Source organism: Ranitomeya variabilis, chromosome 5, assembly GCF_051348905.1.
Source record: "Ranitomeya variabilis isolate aRanVar5 chromosome 5, aRanVar5.hap1, whole genome shotgun sequence".
Taxonomy (NCBI): domain Eukaryota; kingdom Metazoa; phylum Chordata; class Amphibia; order Anura; family Dendrobatidae; genus Ranitomeya; species Ranitomeya variabilis.
Window position 1 is genome coordinate 655,137,186 of NC_135236.1, and position 13,736 is coordinate 655,150,921.

General features: G+C 44.3%; 1 protein-coding gene across 1 annotated transcript in view; it reads right to left on the reverse strand.

Moving 5' to 3' along the window:
• Positions 1-11,266: 11,266 nt before the first annotated feature.
• The window catches only part of RNF145 (ring finger protein 145), a 38,561-nt gene continuing 36,091 nt past the window's right edge, over positions 11,267-13,736 (reverse strand). The window contains exon 11 of the mRNA XM_077266434.1: positions 11,267-13,082. Within this exon, the coding sequence (XP_077122549.1) occupies positions 12,552-13,082 (531 nt within the window). The 3' untranslated portion in view covers positions 11,267-12,551. The remainder of the gene's footprint in view (positions 13,083-13,736) is intronic.

Here is a 13,736-nt window from a genome sequence, read left to right on the forward strand (position 1 = left end):
CACAACTGTTCCAAAAAAAGAGGAAGCGAAGGTCGTTAGAGGTCATTATAAACAACTACTAATACAAATCTGCTTTCCAAAATTAGGAAATGAGCCCGTGACAATGGTGGAATAATCCCGAGCTCGAGTACGGAAATATCCACAAAGCGGTTATTTCACGAGAAATTCCTGCTTAAACATGAAATACTAATACTAGACTGTTTTTTCTTAGAATCCTGATTTTTGGATTCCTCTGTTATTCCTCCTGCAAATGTATAAATAAATTGACACCTGGGTGTTACCATTTTCCTTTGTTATTAAATGTTTATTCCCAAAATATTAATTTATTTCCTAACCATTGGATTGAGGACTAGTTACTGATACATTACTGTTACCTTGTAGTTAGAACCCCCTCCATTGATCCAGAGTTCAGAGCCCTGAAATCAGGGAAATGGGCTCTGCCGACCCATCTTGAATAGAGCGAAGGAGCGCATGCTCCACCGTTGCTTCATTCATTGTCTATGGGACTGTTGTAAAATGTGGAGCAACGTTTCGGCTTTCTGCAGGAGTCCCAAAGACAATGAATGGAGAGGAGGACGAGCGTGCAAGACAGAGCTCAGCATAGCCCAGTTCTTGGGTCTCAGAGCCCCAATCTTGAGATTGTCATGGTCAAGATCAAGGAGCCCCAGCAATCAGTAACTTATTCCCTGACGTAACCAGAGTTCCATAGGCCTGGGTGCAAAATTTGGACCTGGGCCCCCACCTCCATGTTGCTCTAATGTAAGGGCCGTTGTAGAATTCTAGATAATATGCTTAATAGTGTTTCCATCCTGGCCCTTTCCTGTAATAATATCCCATGTCCTGGCCCCTTTTTGTAATAATGTCCCCCAGCCTGTACTAATGTCTCTCATCCTAGACCCCTTCCTGTTATAATATCCCCTGACTTGGACCCCTTCATGATATAATTTCCCCACTCATAGTCCCCTTCTTGGTATAATGTTCCCTGTACTGAGTACCTTACTGTAATAATGTAATGTAATAATTCTGGGCCCTTTTCTCATATAATGATGTAATGACTCTGATTCTGGTATAATATTCCTCATCCTGGGCCCCTTCCTTGTATAATGACCACAATCCTGGGCACCTTCCTTTTATAATTTCACCCATCCTGGGCCTCTTCCTGATATAATGACCTTCATCCTGGACCCCATTCTGGTAAAATGACCCCAATCCTTGGCCCCTTCCTTGTATGACCCCAATCATTGGCCCCTTCCTTGTATAATGACCCCATCCTCTGCCCTTTCCGGATATAATGACCTTCATCCTGGACCCCATTCTGGTAAGATGACCCAATCCTGGGCCCTTTCCTTGTATAGACCCCAATCATTGGCCCCTTTCTTGCATAATGACCCCAATCCCGGGCCCCTTCCTTGTGTAATGACCCCAATCCTGGGCCCCTTCCTGATATAATATCCACTCTGCTTTAATAAAAAAACAGATTATTCTTACCTTCCTCCGCGCCAACATCATGTGGTGTCCTGATAAAACTATCAAGTCAAAAATGACCGGCGTCGAGGACTGGAGCGTCAGAAGTGGAACAGAGGAGGGATTTAAATAGGTGATCACGGAGTCATTTTATCTTTACCCCATTTCTCTGCCCCCAGAAAGCCCCTTTAATTACCCCCTCTAGTAGTAGGAGTCTTACATAACCTGTGGCGGACCGTCACTAGTCAGCAAATATCACCATCATGAAGTGACTCGTAAAAAGCCGAATGTGCGTCTTCAGGAATGATGTAACCCCGTGACTAATGTCATCAATCCCCCCGATTACCGGCACGGGTATGCCAAATTGCTGATTGTACAAAGAAACCCAGAAATCGCGTCCCTTTAATAAATTATGAGGCAGGATTATGAGGCTGTTCCTGGGTATTTGGACCGACACAGTTTAGTGATCTCTGGTTAATTCCTCGTCACTTTTCCACGTGGAGGGATCGTCGTCTGTCGACGTTTCCACCTTTCAATCAATGTTTAGGAAGATGAATAAAATGATACCTTGATAGCTGTGATCCGATGTCTTATTCCAAAGAAATCCACGTGTTTCTTAATGTGTAAATGAGCTGTTAGGATCTATGGGCCGGACATAGATCTCCCCGAGGATCAGCCTCCAGAGCTTATTTTACATGAGAGGGGACGTTACCAGTGTGAGACATGTAGATCAGGAGAGCAGACTGTCAGTCATTACATGTCTCACAATGGTAACGCCCCCTTCATTTAATATTAGCTCTGGAGGAAAACCCTGATGTAGGGGCAGAGACCCTGATTCCAGCGATGCATCACTTAGTTTACTGTGTACAGCAGTTGTGATAGAATCACTGTTTTCTCTGCTGCAGATCTAGCAGTGTTTGGAATGCTGAGCTGTGTATAACCCCGCCCACAACACTGATTGGCTGCTTCCTTTGTACACTGTAGGCAAGCTGCCAATCAGTGCTGGAGGTGTGGTTTTGGAACTAGAAGGCACATAACACCTAGTCCTGTAGTGATAATCTCCTGATGATAAAACACTGATTTTGTTAAAAACACAGCCCAGTAAGTAACACATCGCTGGAATCAGTGTCTCAGTCCCTACATTATGCTGCTCTCAGATTACATAGAAAAACGTGCAGATTCCCTATAATAAAGTGGTTTGCAAAGTTTAATAACTTTCCATACCTTCCAAAATTATATATATAAAAAAAAGTTTAGTGACCTCTTTAATCCTTCCCCTTCCAAAGAGTACGGTAGACCGGATTGTTCCATGATTGAAGCAAGACTTTAAAATGTCCCCAGAGAAAATAAAATATCCCGGTATAGAGATTGATAAGGTACAGACGTCTGGTCAGTCTCCATCATCCTCCAAGTAAGAGGAGAACCAGATACATGAAGCGAAGGAGATATCAAACACCTCGACATTGAGGGAAACCATCTCACAATAACCAAGCTGACCAAGATTTAGTAGTGGCTGAAACCCAATGGATCTAATAAATGCAGCTGTAGAGTCCGCCTTCACGAAGCCGACCCCTACGATGATGGACGGGGATGATGTCAATGTGAATGAGCCCCAATACTTGACTCCATCATGTCCTTTCATTTATATTTTATTTCAGAAGTACAACACCACCATCTAGTGGCGGTTTTTATGTATTACATATTATGCTCTACTAGATGCAAAGCAGTATCAGCATGGTAGACATGGGATAGGAGCAGTTTTTTAAAAAGTTTATTATTTGCAATGTGCTGGAAATTGTAAAGTATGGGGGGCTTGGATACAAATATATCCCATAATCTTTTATGTTGTCCATTACAGGGGCTAGAAAACCCATAACTGTTTTCTTCCAAAAACAGCGCCACCCATTGCTCACAATGGCATGGTTATATCCTGCCGATCCTTCTGTGCTCTGACACAATGGTGGAGCAAGGAACCGTCAGCTCCCTGCTCCACCATACTGCCTGGGCATTTGAGGCTGCACAGATCCACTCACAGCAAAGACCACAGCAGCTCATCATGGAGGCCGGTTAGTTTTTTTTTTACAATGTACGGTAGTAATCTGAGTGGACAGGAAGACCCTCATACTCTGTGGGATATCGTAATATGCTGCGGGCACTGGGGGGCAATATACTATAATGGGGGCATTATACTATATTAGGGGGCACAGTGGGGGCATTATACTATATTAGGGGGCACTATACTATATTGGGGGCATTAAACTGTATTGGGGCACTGTGGGGGCATTATACTATATTGGGGGCACAGTGGGGGCATTATACTGTATTGGGGGAACAGTGGGGGCATTATACTGTATTAAGGGGGCACTGGGGGGCATTATACTATACTGGGGGAACAGTGGGGGCATTATACTGTATTGGGGCCCTGTGGGGGCATTATACTATATTGGGGGGCACAGTGGGGGCATTATATTGTATTGGGGCACTGCGGGGGCATTATACTATACAGGTCCTTCTCAAAAAATTAGCATATAGTGTTAAATTTCATTATTTACCATAATGTAATGATTACAATTAAACTTTCATATACTATAGATTCATTATCCACCAACTGAAATTTGTCAGGTCTTTTATTGTTTTAATACTGATGATTTTGGCCTACAACTCCTGATAACCCAAAAAACCTGTCTCAATAAATTAGCATATCAAGAAAAGGTTCTCTAAACGACCTATTACCCTAATCTTCTGAATCAACTAATTAACTCTAAACACATGCAAAAGATACCTGAGGCTTTTAAAAACTCCCTGCCTGGTTCATTACTCAAAACCCCCATCATGGGTAAGACTAGCGACCTGACAGATGTCAAGAAGGCCATCATTGACACCCTCAAGCAAGAGGGTAAGACCCAGAAAGAAATTTCTCAACAAATAGGCTGTTCCCAGAGTGCTGTATCAAGGCACCTCAATGGTAAGTCTGTTGGAAGGAAACAATGTGGCAGAAAACGCTGTACAACGAGAAGAGGTGACCGGACCCTGAGGAAGATTGTGGAGAAGGACCGATTCCAGACCTTGGGGAACCTGAGGAAGCAGTGGACTGAGTCTGGTGTGGAAACATCCAGAGCCACCGTGCACAGGCGTGTGCAGGAAATGGGCTACAGGTGCCGCATTCCCCAGGTAAAGCCACTTTTGAACCAGAAACAGCGGCAGAAGCGCCTGACCTGGGCTACAGAGAAGCAGCACTGGACTGTTGCTAAGTGGTCCCAAGTACTTTTTTCTGATGAAAGCAAATTTTGCATGTCATTCGGAAATCAAGGTGCCAGAGTCTGGAGGAAGACTGGGGAGAAGGAAATGCCAAAATGCCTGAAGTCCAGTGTCAAGTACCCACAGTCAGTGATGGTGTGGGGTGCCATGTCAGCTGCTGGTGTTGGTCCACTGTGTTTCATCAAGGGCAGGGTCAATGCAGCTAGCTATCAGGAGATTTTGGAGCACTTCATGCTTCCATCGGCTGAAGTGCTTTATGGAGATGAAGATTTCATTTTTCAGCACGACCTGGCACCTGCTCACAGTGCCAAAACCACTGGTAAATGGTTTACTGACCATGGTATTACTGTGCTCAATTGGCCTGCCAACTCTCCTGACCTGAACCCCATAGAGAATCTGTGGGATATTGTGAAGAGAAAGTTGAGAGACGCAAGACCCAACACTCTGGATGAGCTTAAGGCCGCTATTGAAGCATCCTGGGCCTCCATAACATCTCAGCAGTGTCACAGGCTGATTGCCTCCATGCCACGCCGCATTGAAGCAGTCATTTCTGCCAAAGGATTCCCGACCAAGTATTGAGTGCATAAATGAACATTATTATTTGATGGGTTTTTTGTTTGTTATTAAAAAACACTTTTATTTGATTGGACGGGTGAAATATGCTAATTTATTGAGACAGGTTTTTTGGGTTATCAGGAGTTGTAGGCCAAAATCATCAGTATTAAAACAATAAAAGACCTGACAAATTTCAGTTGGTGGATAATGAATCTATAATATATGAAAGTTTAATTGTAATCATTACATTATGGTAAATAATGAAATTTAACACTATATGCAAATTTTTTGAGAAGGACCTGTATTGGGGCACAGTGGGGGCATTATACTATATGTGGGAGCACTATACTATATTGGGGGGCACTGTGGGGGCATTATACTATATTGGGGGCACAGTGGGGGCATTATACTCTGCTCAAAAATAAATAAAGGGAACACTAAAATCCCACATCCTAGATATCACTGAACGAAACATTCCAGTTGCAGTTCTTTATTCATTACATAGTGGAATGTGTTGAGAACAATAAAATCTAAAAAATATCAATTTAAATCACAACTAATATCCCACGGAGGGCTGGAGTTGGAATGATGCTCAAAATCAAAGTGGAAAATGAAGTTACAGGCTGATCGAACATCAGTGGAAATGCCCCAAGACAAGGAAATGATGCTCAGTAGTGTGTGTGGCCTCCATGTGCCTGTGTGATCTCCCTACAACGCCTGGGCATGCTCCTGATGAGGCGGCGGATGGTCTCCTGAGGGATCTCCTCCCAGACCTGAACTAAAGCATCCGCCAACTCCTGGACAGTCTGTGGTGCAACATGACATTGGTGGATGGTGCGAGACATGATGTCCCAGATGTGTTCAATCAGATTCAGGTCTGGGGAACGGGCGGGCCAGTCCATAGCTTCAATGCCTTCATCTTGCAGGAACTGGTGACACTCCAGACACATGAGGTCTGGCATTGTCCTGCATTAGGAGAACCCAGGGCCAACCGCACCAGCATATGGTCTCACAAGGGGTCTGAGGATCTCATCTCGGTACCTAATCAGAGTCAGGCTACCTCTGTCGAGCACATGGAGGGCTGTGCGGCCCTCCAAAGAAATGCCACCCCACACCATTACTGACCCACTGCCAAACCAGTCATGCTGAAGGATGTTGCAGACAGCAGATCGCTCTCCACTGCGTCTCCAGACTCTGTCACGTCTGTCACATGTGCTCAGTGTGAACCTACTTTCATCTGTGAAGAGCACAGGGCGCCAGTGGCGAATTTGCCAATCCTGGTGTTCTGTGGCAAATGCCAAGCGTCCTGCACGGTGTTCGGCTGTGAGCACAACCCCCATCTGTGGACGTCAGGCACTCAGACCATCCTCATGGAGTCGGTTTCTAACCGTTTGTGCAGACACATGCACATTTGTGTCCTGCTGGAGGTCATTTTGCAGGGCTCTGGCAGTGCTCCTCCTGTTCATCCTTGCACAAAGGCAGAGGTAGTGGTCGTGCTGCTGGGTTCTTGCCCTCCTAACGCCCCCTCCACGTCTCCTGGTGTACTGGCCTGTCTCCTGGTAGCGCCTCCAGCCTCTGGACACTACGATGACAGACACAGCAAACCTTCTTGACACAGCTCGCATTGATGTGCCATCCTGGGTGAGCTGCACTTCCTGAGCCACTTGTGTGGGTTGTAGAGTCCGTCTCATGCTACCACGAGTGTGAAAGTACAGCCAACATTCAAAAGTGACCAAAGCATCAGCCAAAAAGCATTGGTACTGAGATGTGGTCTGTGGTCCCCACTGCAGAACCACTCCTTTATTGAGTATGTCTGGATAATTGCCAATAATTTCCATCTGGTGTCTATTCCATTTGCACAACATCATGTGAAATTGATTGTCAATCAGTGCTGCTTCCTAAGTGGACAGTCTGATTTCATAGGTTGATTTACTTGGAGTTATATTCTGTTGTTTAAGTGTTCCCTTTATTTTTTTGAGCAGTGCACTATATTGAGGGTACTGTGGATGCATCATGTGGTTTTTCAAGCCCTGTAGAAGTATATTTTTTAGTGGCATTGTGGGGGCATTATACTATATCAGGGGCCCTGTGGGGGGGCATTATACTGTATTGGGGCACTATACTATATTGGGGCATCCTACTGTATTGCAAGGACTGTAGGAGCTTCATATTAGTTGAGGGCTCTGTGGGTGCATTATGCTATAATGGGGACATCATACTATATTGAGGGTGCTGTGGGGGGCATCATAGTGAATCGTTTGCAGTGTAGGAACATCATATTCGTTGGGGACACTATTGAGACATTGTACTATATTAGGGGAACTATAGGAGCATCATATTTATTGGGGGGCACTGTGGGGACATTATACTATATTGCGGGCACTGAAGGGCATCCTACTGTATTGCAGACACCGTAGGAGCATCATACTATGTTGGGGGTCACTGTGGGGACATCATGCTTAGTTGGGGGCACTGTAAGGACATCATACTATATTGGGGCATTGGTGGCATCACTGTTGTGGGCACCATATTGTGCTGCGGGCATTGTGGGATCATCCTGTGTTAGAGGCACTGTGAGGGCATCATACTGTATAGGGGGAATATAGTGATATCAATATTCTTTGTGAGGGCCTGCAGGTCATACACCGTTGTAGGTAAATTCCATGGCCAATGACTGGCAGGCGACATCTTCGCCGACTGGTGAACTGGACAGTGAGGACAGGTGCAGAGCGAGGACCTGGGAGACTGCTGGGAGCCATTGAGGACTACAGTGGGGAGACCAATGCATTCATGACAACTGACCTAGTTGTAGTCTGACCCTCCAGTCCAAGTCACTACTATCTGTTCCTTACTTTTTTTTTTTTTTTTAAAAAGAGGATACGCCACCAGCTTTCACAATACAAAACAGCCTACATTAAACATCTTAGGCCTGACAATGCTGGTGTACTTACTTTGATAATCCAGGTCAGACTGACTGTATAATCCTTAATGAAAATGTTACCCTCAATTCTGTCCCACCTAGCCTGACTGACAGCTCCTCACTGCCCCTCCTCCCTGCTGTGGCTGAGATCTCTCACTGCTCAGTACAAGCTGCAGCTGTCAGGCAGGCAGAGACTGAACACGCTTCAATTTGAGAGCACTTTCAATCTTTAGCCGGACTCATGAAATGTTCGTTTTAATATCAAGATTATTCGGTCATTCTCACATGGATTTTCAAAGTAAGTACATCAGCCTCATCAGGTCTAAGAGGTATATTTAATAGATTTGTGGGTTTTTAATAGAAAAAGTAAACCCAAAAAACAGAAACATAGAAAGTACTTGCCCCACCTGCTGGATCCAATACTGGCACTCCGGTCTCGGCGATTGGCTGCAGCAGTGATGTGAGCTGTCGACGTGACAACACTGCTGCAGCCAAAACACTGGAAACAGAGCAGCACTGCTGGATCCGGGGAAGGAGGCGTGTACTTGCTCTATTATGTTACATATACAGGTCCTTCTCAAAAAATTAGCATATAGTGTTAAATTTCATTATTTACCATAATGTAATGATTACAATTAAACTTTCATATATTATAGATTCATTATCCACCAACTGAAATTTGTCAGGTCTTTTATTGTTTTAATACTGATGATTTTGGCCTACAACTCCTGATAACCCAAAAAACCTGTCTCAATAAATTAGCATATTTCAACCGTCCAATCAAATAAAAGTGTTTTTTAATAACAAACAAAAAAACCATCAAATAATAATGTTCAGTTATGCACTCAATACTTGGTCGGGAATCCTTTGGCAGAAATGACTGCTTCAATGCGGCGTGGCATGGAGGCAATCAGCCTGTGACACTGCTGAGATGTTATGGAGGCCCAGGATGCTTCAATAGCGGCCTTAAGCTCATCCAGAGTGTTGGGTCTTGCGTCTCTCAACTTTCTCTTCACAATATCCCACAGATTCTCTATGGGGTTCAGGTCAGGAGAGTTGGCAGGCCAATTGAGCACAGTAATACCATGGTCAGTAAACCATTTACCAGTGGTTTTGGCACCGTGAGCAGGTGCCAGGAAGCATGAAGTGCTCCAAAATCTCCTGATAGCTAGCTGCATTGACCCTGCCCTTGATGAAACACAGTGGACCAACACCAGCAGCTGACATGGCACCCCACACCATCACTGACTGTGGGTACTTGACACTGGACTTCAGGCATTTTGGCATTTCCTTCTCCCCAGTCTTCCTCCAGACTCTGGCACCTTGATTTCCGAATGACATGCAAAATTTGCTTTCATCAGAAAAAAGTACTTGGGACCACTTAGCAACAGTCCAGTGCTGCTTCTCTGTAGCCCAGGTCAGGCGCTTCTGCCGCTGTTTATGGTTCAAAAGTGGCTTTACCTGGGGAATGCGGCACCTGTAGCCCATTTCCTGCACACGCCTGTGCACGGTGGCTCTGGATGTTTCCACACCAGACTCAGTCCACTGCTTCCTCAGGTTCCCCAAGGTCTGGAATCGGTCCTTCTCCACAATCTTCCTCAGGGTCCGGTCACCTCTTCTCGTTGTACTGCGTTTTCTGCCACATTGTTTCCTTCCAACAGACTTACCATTGAGGTGCCTTGATACAGCACTCTGGGAACAGCCTATTTGTTGAGAAATTTCTTTCTGGGTCTTACCCTCTTGCTTGAGGGTGTCAATGATGGCCTTCTTGACATCTGTCAGGTCGCTAGTCTTACCCATGATGGGGGTTTTGAGTAATGAACCAGGCAGGGAGTTTTTAAAAGCCTCAGGTATCTTTTGCATGTGTTTAGAGTTAATTAGTTGATTCAGAAGATTAGGGTAATAGGTCGTTTAGAGAACCTTTTCTTGATATGCTAATTTATTGAGACAGGTTTTTTGGGTTATCAGGAGTTGTAAGCCAAAATCATCAGTATTAAAACAATAAAAGACCTGACAAATTTCAGTTGGTGGATAATGAATCTATAATATATGAAAGTTTAATTGTAATCATTACATTATGGTAAATAATGAAATTTAACACTATATGCTAATTTTTTGAGAAGGACCTGTATAAGTAGGGTTTGGGGTCCACCTTAATGTGTATAGTTTGTATTGTGCAATCTGGTAACAGATCCTCTTTAACTTACATTTTGTGGATAAGCAAGAAGGTGGGGGGCAAAAGGAGCACAACTGAAGATACAGGCTTTTTAGATGTTTGGGAATTTTTAATTAAAAAAAAAATCTGTCTAGAATAATAGAATAAATAGAAAAAAGAGTAGGGGAGAGGAGGGGGATGCAGCTGCAGTTTGCCAATTACCATCTCAGTAACGCAGCGTGAAAAAAACATGGGGGGGAGAGCAGCGAGAAGAGCCATCCAATTAGCCCTTAGCAGACAGCACAACATTGGCATACCAGATAAAGCCAACCCGATTTTACAGGCATGGAGAGGGGGAGAAGAGGGGGATGCAGCTGCAGTTTCTTAGTATTCACGTGAAAAAGGAGGAGGGAAAAAAAGGGGAACAGCAAGAGGAGACATGAGATTAACTAAAAGAAGAAACTGCACGGGGGAGGGAGATGCAGCTGCAGTTCTTACTCAGTATTTTAGAGAAGCAGGAAGGGGAGCCATCTGATTAGCTCAAAGAAGACAGTGCAGAGAGGAAAGGGGGAGATGCAGCTGCAGTTCCTACTCTGTATTTTAGTGAAGCTGGAAAGGGGAAAGGAGACATCTGATTGGCTTAACTCAGACAGAACAGCTCTGGTATCAAACCAGATTAAAAGTGCTGGCAAGAAGAGAGAGGGAGAAGAGGGGGATGCAGCTGCAGTTTCTCACACTATAAAGAGAAGAGACGGGGCAGCAGTTGTAGACTCAGCTCTAGCCTCATATCAGAAATAGCCCCCCATTAAGAAGGCATGAAGACGGACGGTAGGGACATAAAAGGTCCAAGTGTATGAATACCGTAGGCACTTACAATGTAGAAGTGATGATACAAATAAGTCTCCGGCACCGCGACATGTTTAAATATAATTTATTAAGACATTCAGCTATGTCCGTCAGTCTACATCCAAATGTACCACTAAAAAGAGAGCAAATGAAACATTTCTCTAAAATAAAGAGTCACATCAGTGAGATCGATCGACAGCTCAACCTCTCTTTACAGCCAATGTATACTAGTATAAATTAATGGTTTTTATTTATTTTTTATTTTATATCAAAATTCACATAAAAAAAGTTCTGTTTTTTTTTTCTCTTTTTTTGATAAGTTTTTGTTTTTCTTCCACCTAAAGCCATAATCAAATGTAAAAATTATTTATTTTTTGTTTTTTAAAACACAACATTTCTGGCCAGGGCAAAAACAAAGAAAAAAGTAACAAAAAAATTTAAAAAAAAAAGCAAAAATATATCATCAAGGTGCTAGCTCTACAGATAGCCTCACTATGGCATTTGCTGAATTTGATCGTACACCAGAAGTATGTACTCATTTCCAAAAAGTGCAAATATCGCCATTAACACTGTATTTTTACTTTTCCATAAAAAAGACTGCAGAAATACGATCCGCCAAGCCCCATTTCTGTGCAGTGGACGCTCATCCCATGGTTACATGATCACCTGAGCTCCAATTATACTTCATATAAGGGCTGAACGGAACTGCAATACTACCGAAAAATAAAAAATATTTGGCGGGGTCCATCATTTTATATTACAGTGATGCCCCGATTTTCTTATTCTTTATAATTTTTCCCAGATTGTTTTGTTTTTGTTTTTTTTTTGAGTGCGAGCAAGTGAGCATGCAAGCGTGCAGCCTCCCTTTTTTTCCACACTAGCCATGTCAACCTTCCCCATGCTTTTAAATAAAATTCCCAAAAAGCAAAAAAAAAAAAAAAATTAAACATGATTTGTTTGTGTGTAAACGATGATGGCCTAAAATTTTCCCGATTCGAAAGAATTTAATTTCCAGAAAAAAAAAATAAAAAAAATAAGAAAAAAAACCCCCCGCACCATGGAAAGCACCCATCAGCATAAGCAGCGCTTGTGTTTATTGGCAGTGGCTGGCAGCGGTTAGAAGGGATTATATGATTGGGTTTAATTTTCTGCTTTCGATACTGAAAATTTAATTAAAAATAATAAAAATAAATAAAAATTTGCACATGGGGGAGGGGGGGAATTTTTGCATACGCCTTTGATGAGTGTCAGTGCTAAAGTCTTCACGTCGTCTCCGGGAACCGTGAAATGCCGCATGTGGCTAAGATGGAATTTGGCTTGGAAATGACAAGTCCCAGCAGACAGAGCTCACAATCAGATCCCCCCATAGACCTCTCTGCTGCGGAAGAAACATTTCTCTCTTAAGTCCTCGGCCTGCGCAGCATCCGAAAGGCCCACGAGTTCCTCCCTGCTGTTGTGTCCCAACATGTCTTCCTGTAGACAGCCCCCTATGGGTTCTGGATTTGTCTCTGTAGGTTCTGTGGACTGAGTGTCTCTGCTCGGCGCGGAGGCTGCACCACTCGGCGCGGAGGCTGCACCACTCGGCGCGGAGGCTGCACCACTCGGCGCGGAGGCTGCACCACTCGGCGCGGAGGCTGCACCACTCGGTTCAGCAGGGGCCGTGTTGCCTTGTACTGCCCCAGAATTGTTTTCTGCTTGTGGATTGAGTACGCTGGCATCAGGGGCCTGGTTGACCATAGCACCAGTCTCTGCCCCCGCCTGCTGGGACAGAGACTTTAACTGGCAGTGACACAAGGGGCAGGACTCCTGCACGTACAGCCACTTCTTAAGGCATCCAGCATGGAAAAAATGGCAGCAGGGGGTGATGACGGCCGAATTCATGTCCTGCGAAAAAGGAGACAACAAACTTTACATTAAAAGGTAGAAATGCAGATCTATCGCTTGTCACAATTAGAGATGGGCTGGCACCTTGATGTTTGGGTCCCGCAGAACAGTTACAAAAAGATTGGGTTCAGCTACCAGAACAGTACTCGGACCCCATTCACTTGAATGGGGGACCCGAACATCCAGTGTTCACCACGTTGTCATATCCATGATGTCACAGCAAACACGGCTGCTGATCAGCGGTAAAATCATCACCGCCGGTCAGAGAGGTACGGTTCCCACGCTGTCAAATGATAGCATGAGCCCACACACAGACATTAAAAGAAAAAAAAAAAAAAAACGGCGTGGGTTCCCCCATATTTTTGATAACCAGCCAGGTAAAACTCACAGCTGGGGGCTGCAACCCCCTCAGCTGTCAGCAAGGCTGATTATCAAGAATAGAGGGGTCCCCACGTTGTATTTTTTAATTATATAAATAAATCACTCTAACCCCCCAAAAAAACCGCATGCACCCCCATTTTTGACAACCAGCCTTGCTAAAGCAGACAGCTGGGGGTTGGTATTCCTAGGCTGGTAAGGGGCCATGGATATCGGCCCTGCCAGCCTAAAAAAGGCCCGAAGCCCAGAAAAGGCACATCTATTAGATGCGCCAAA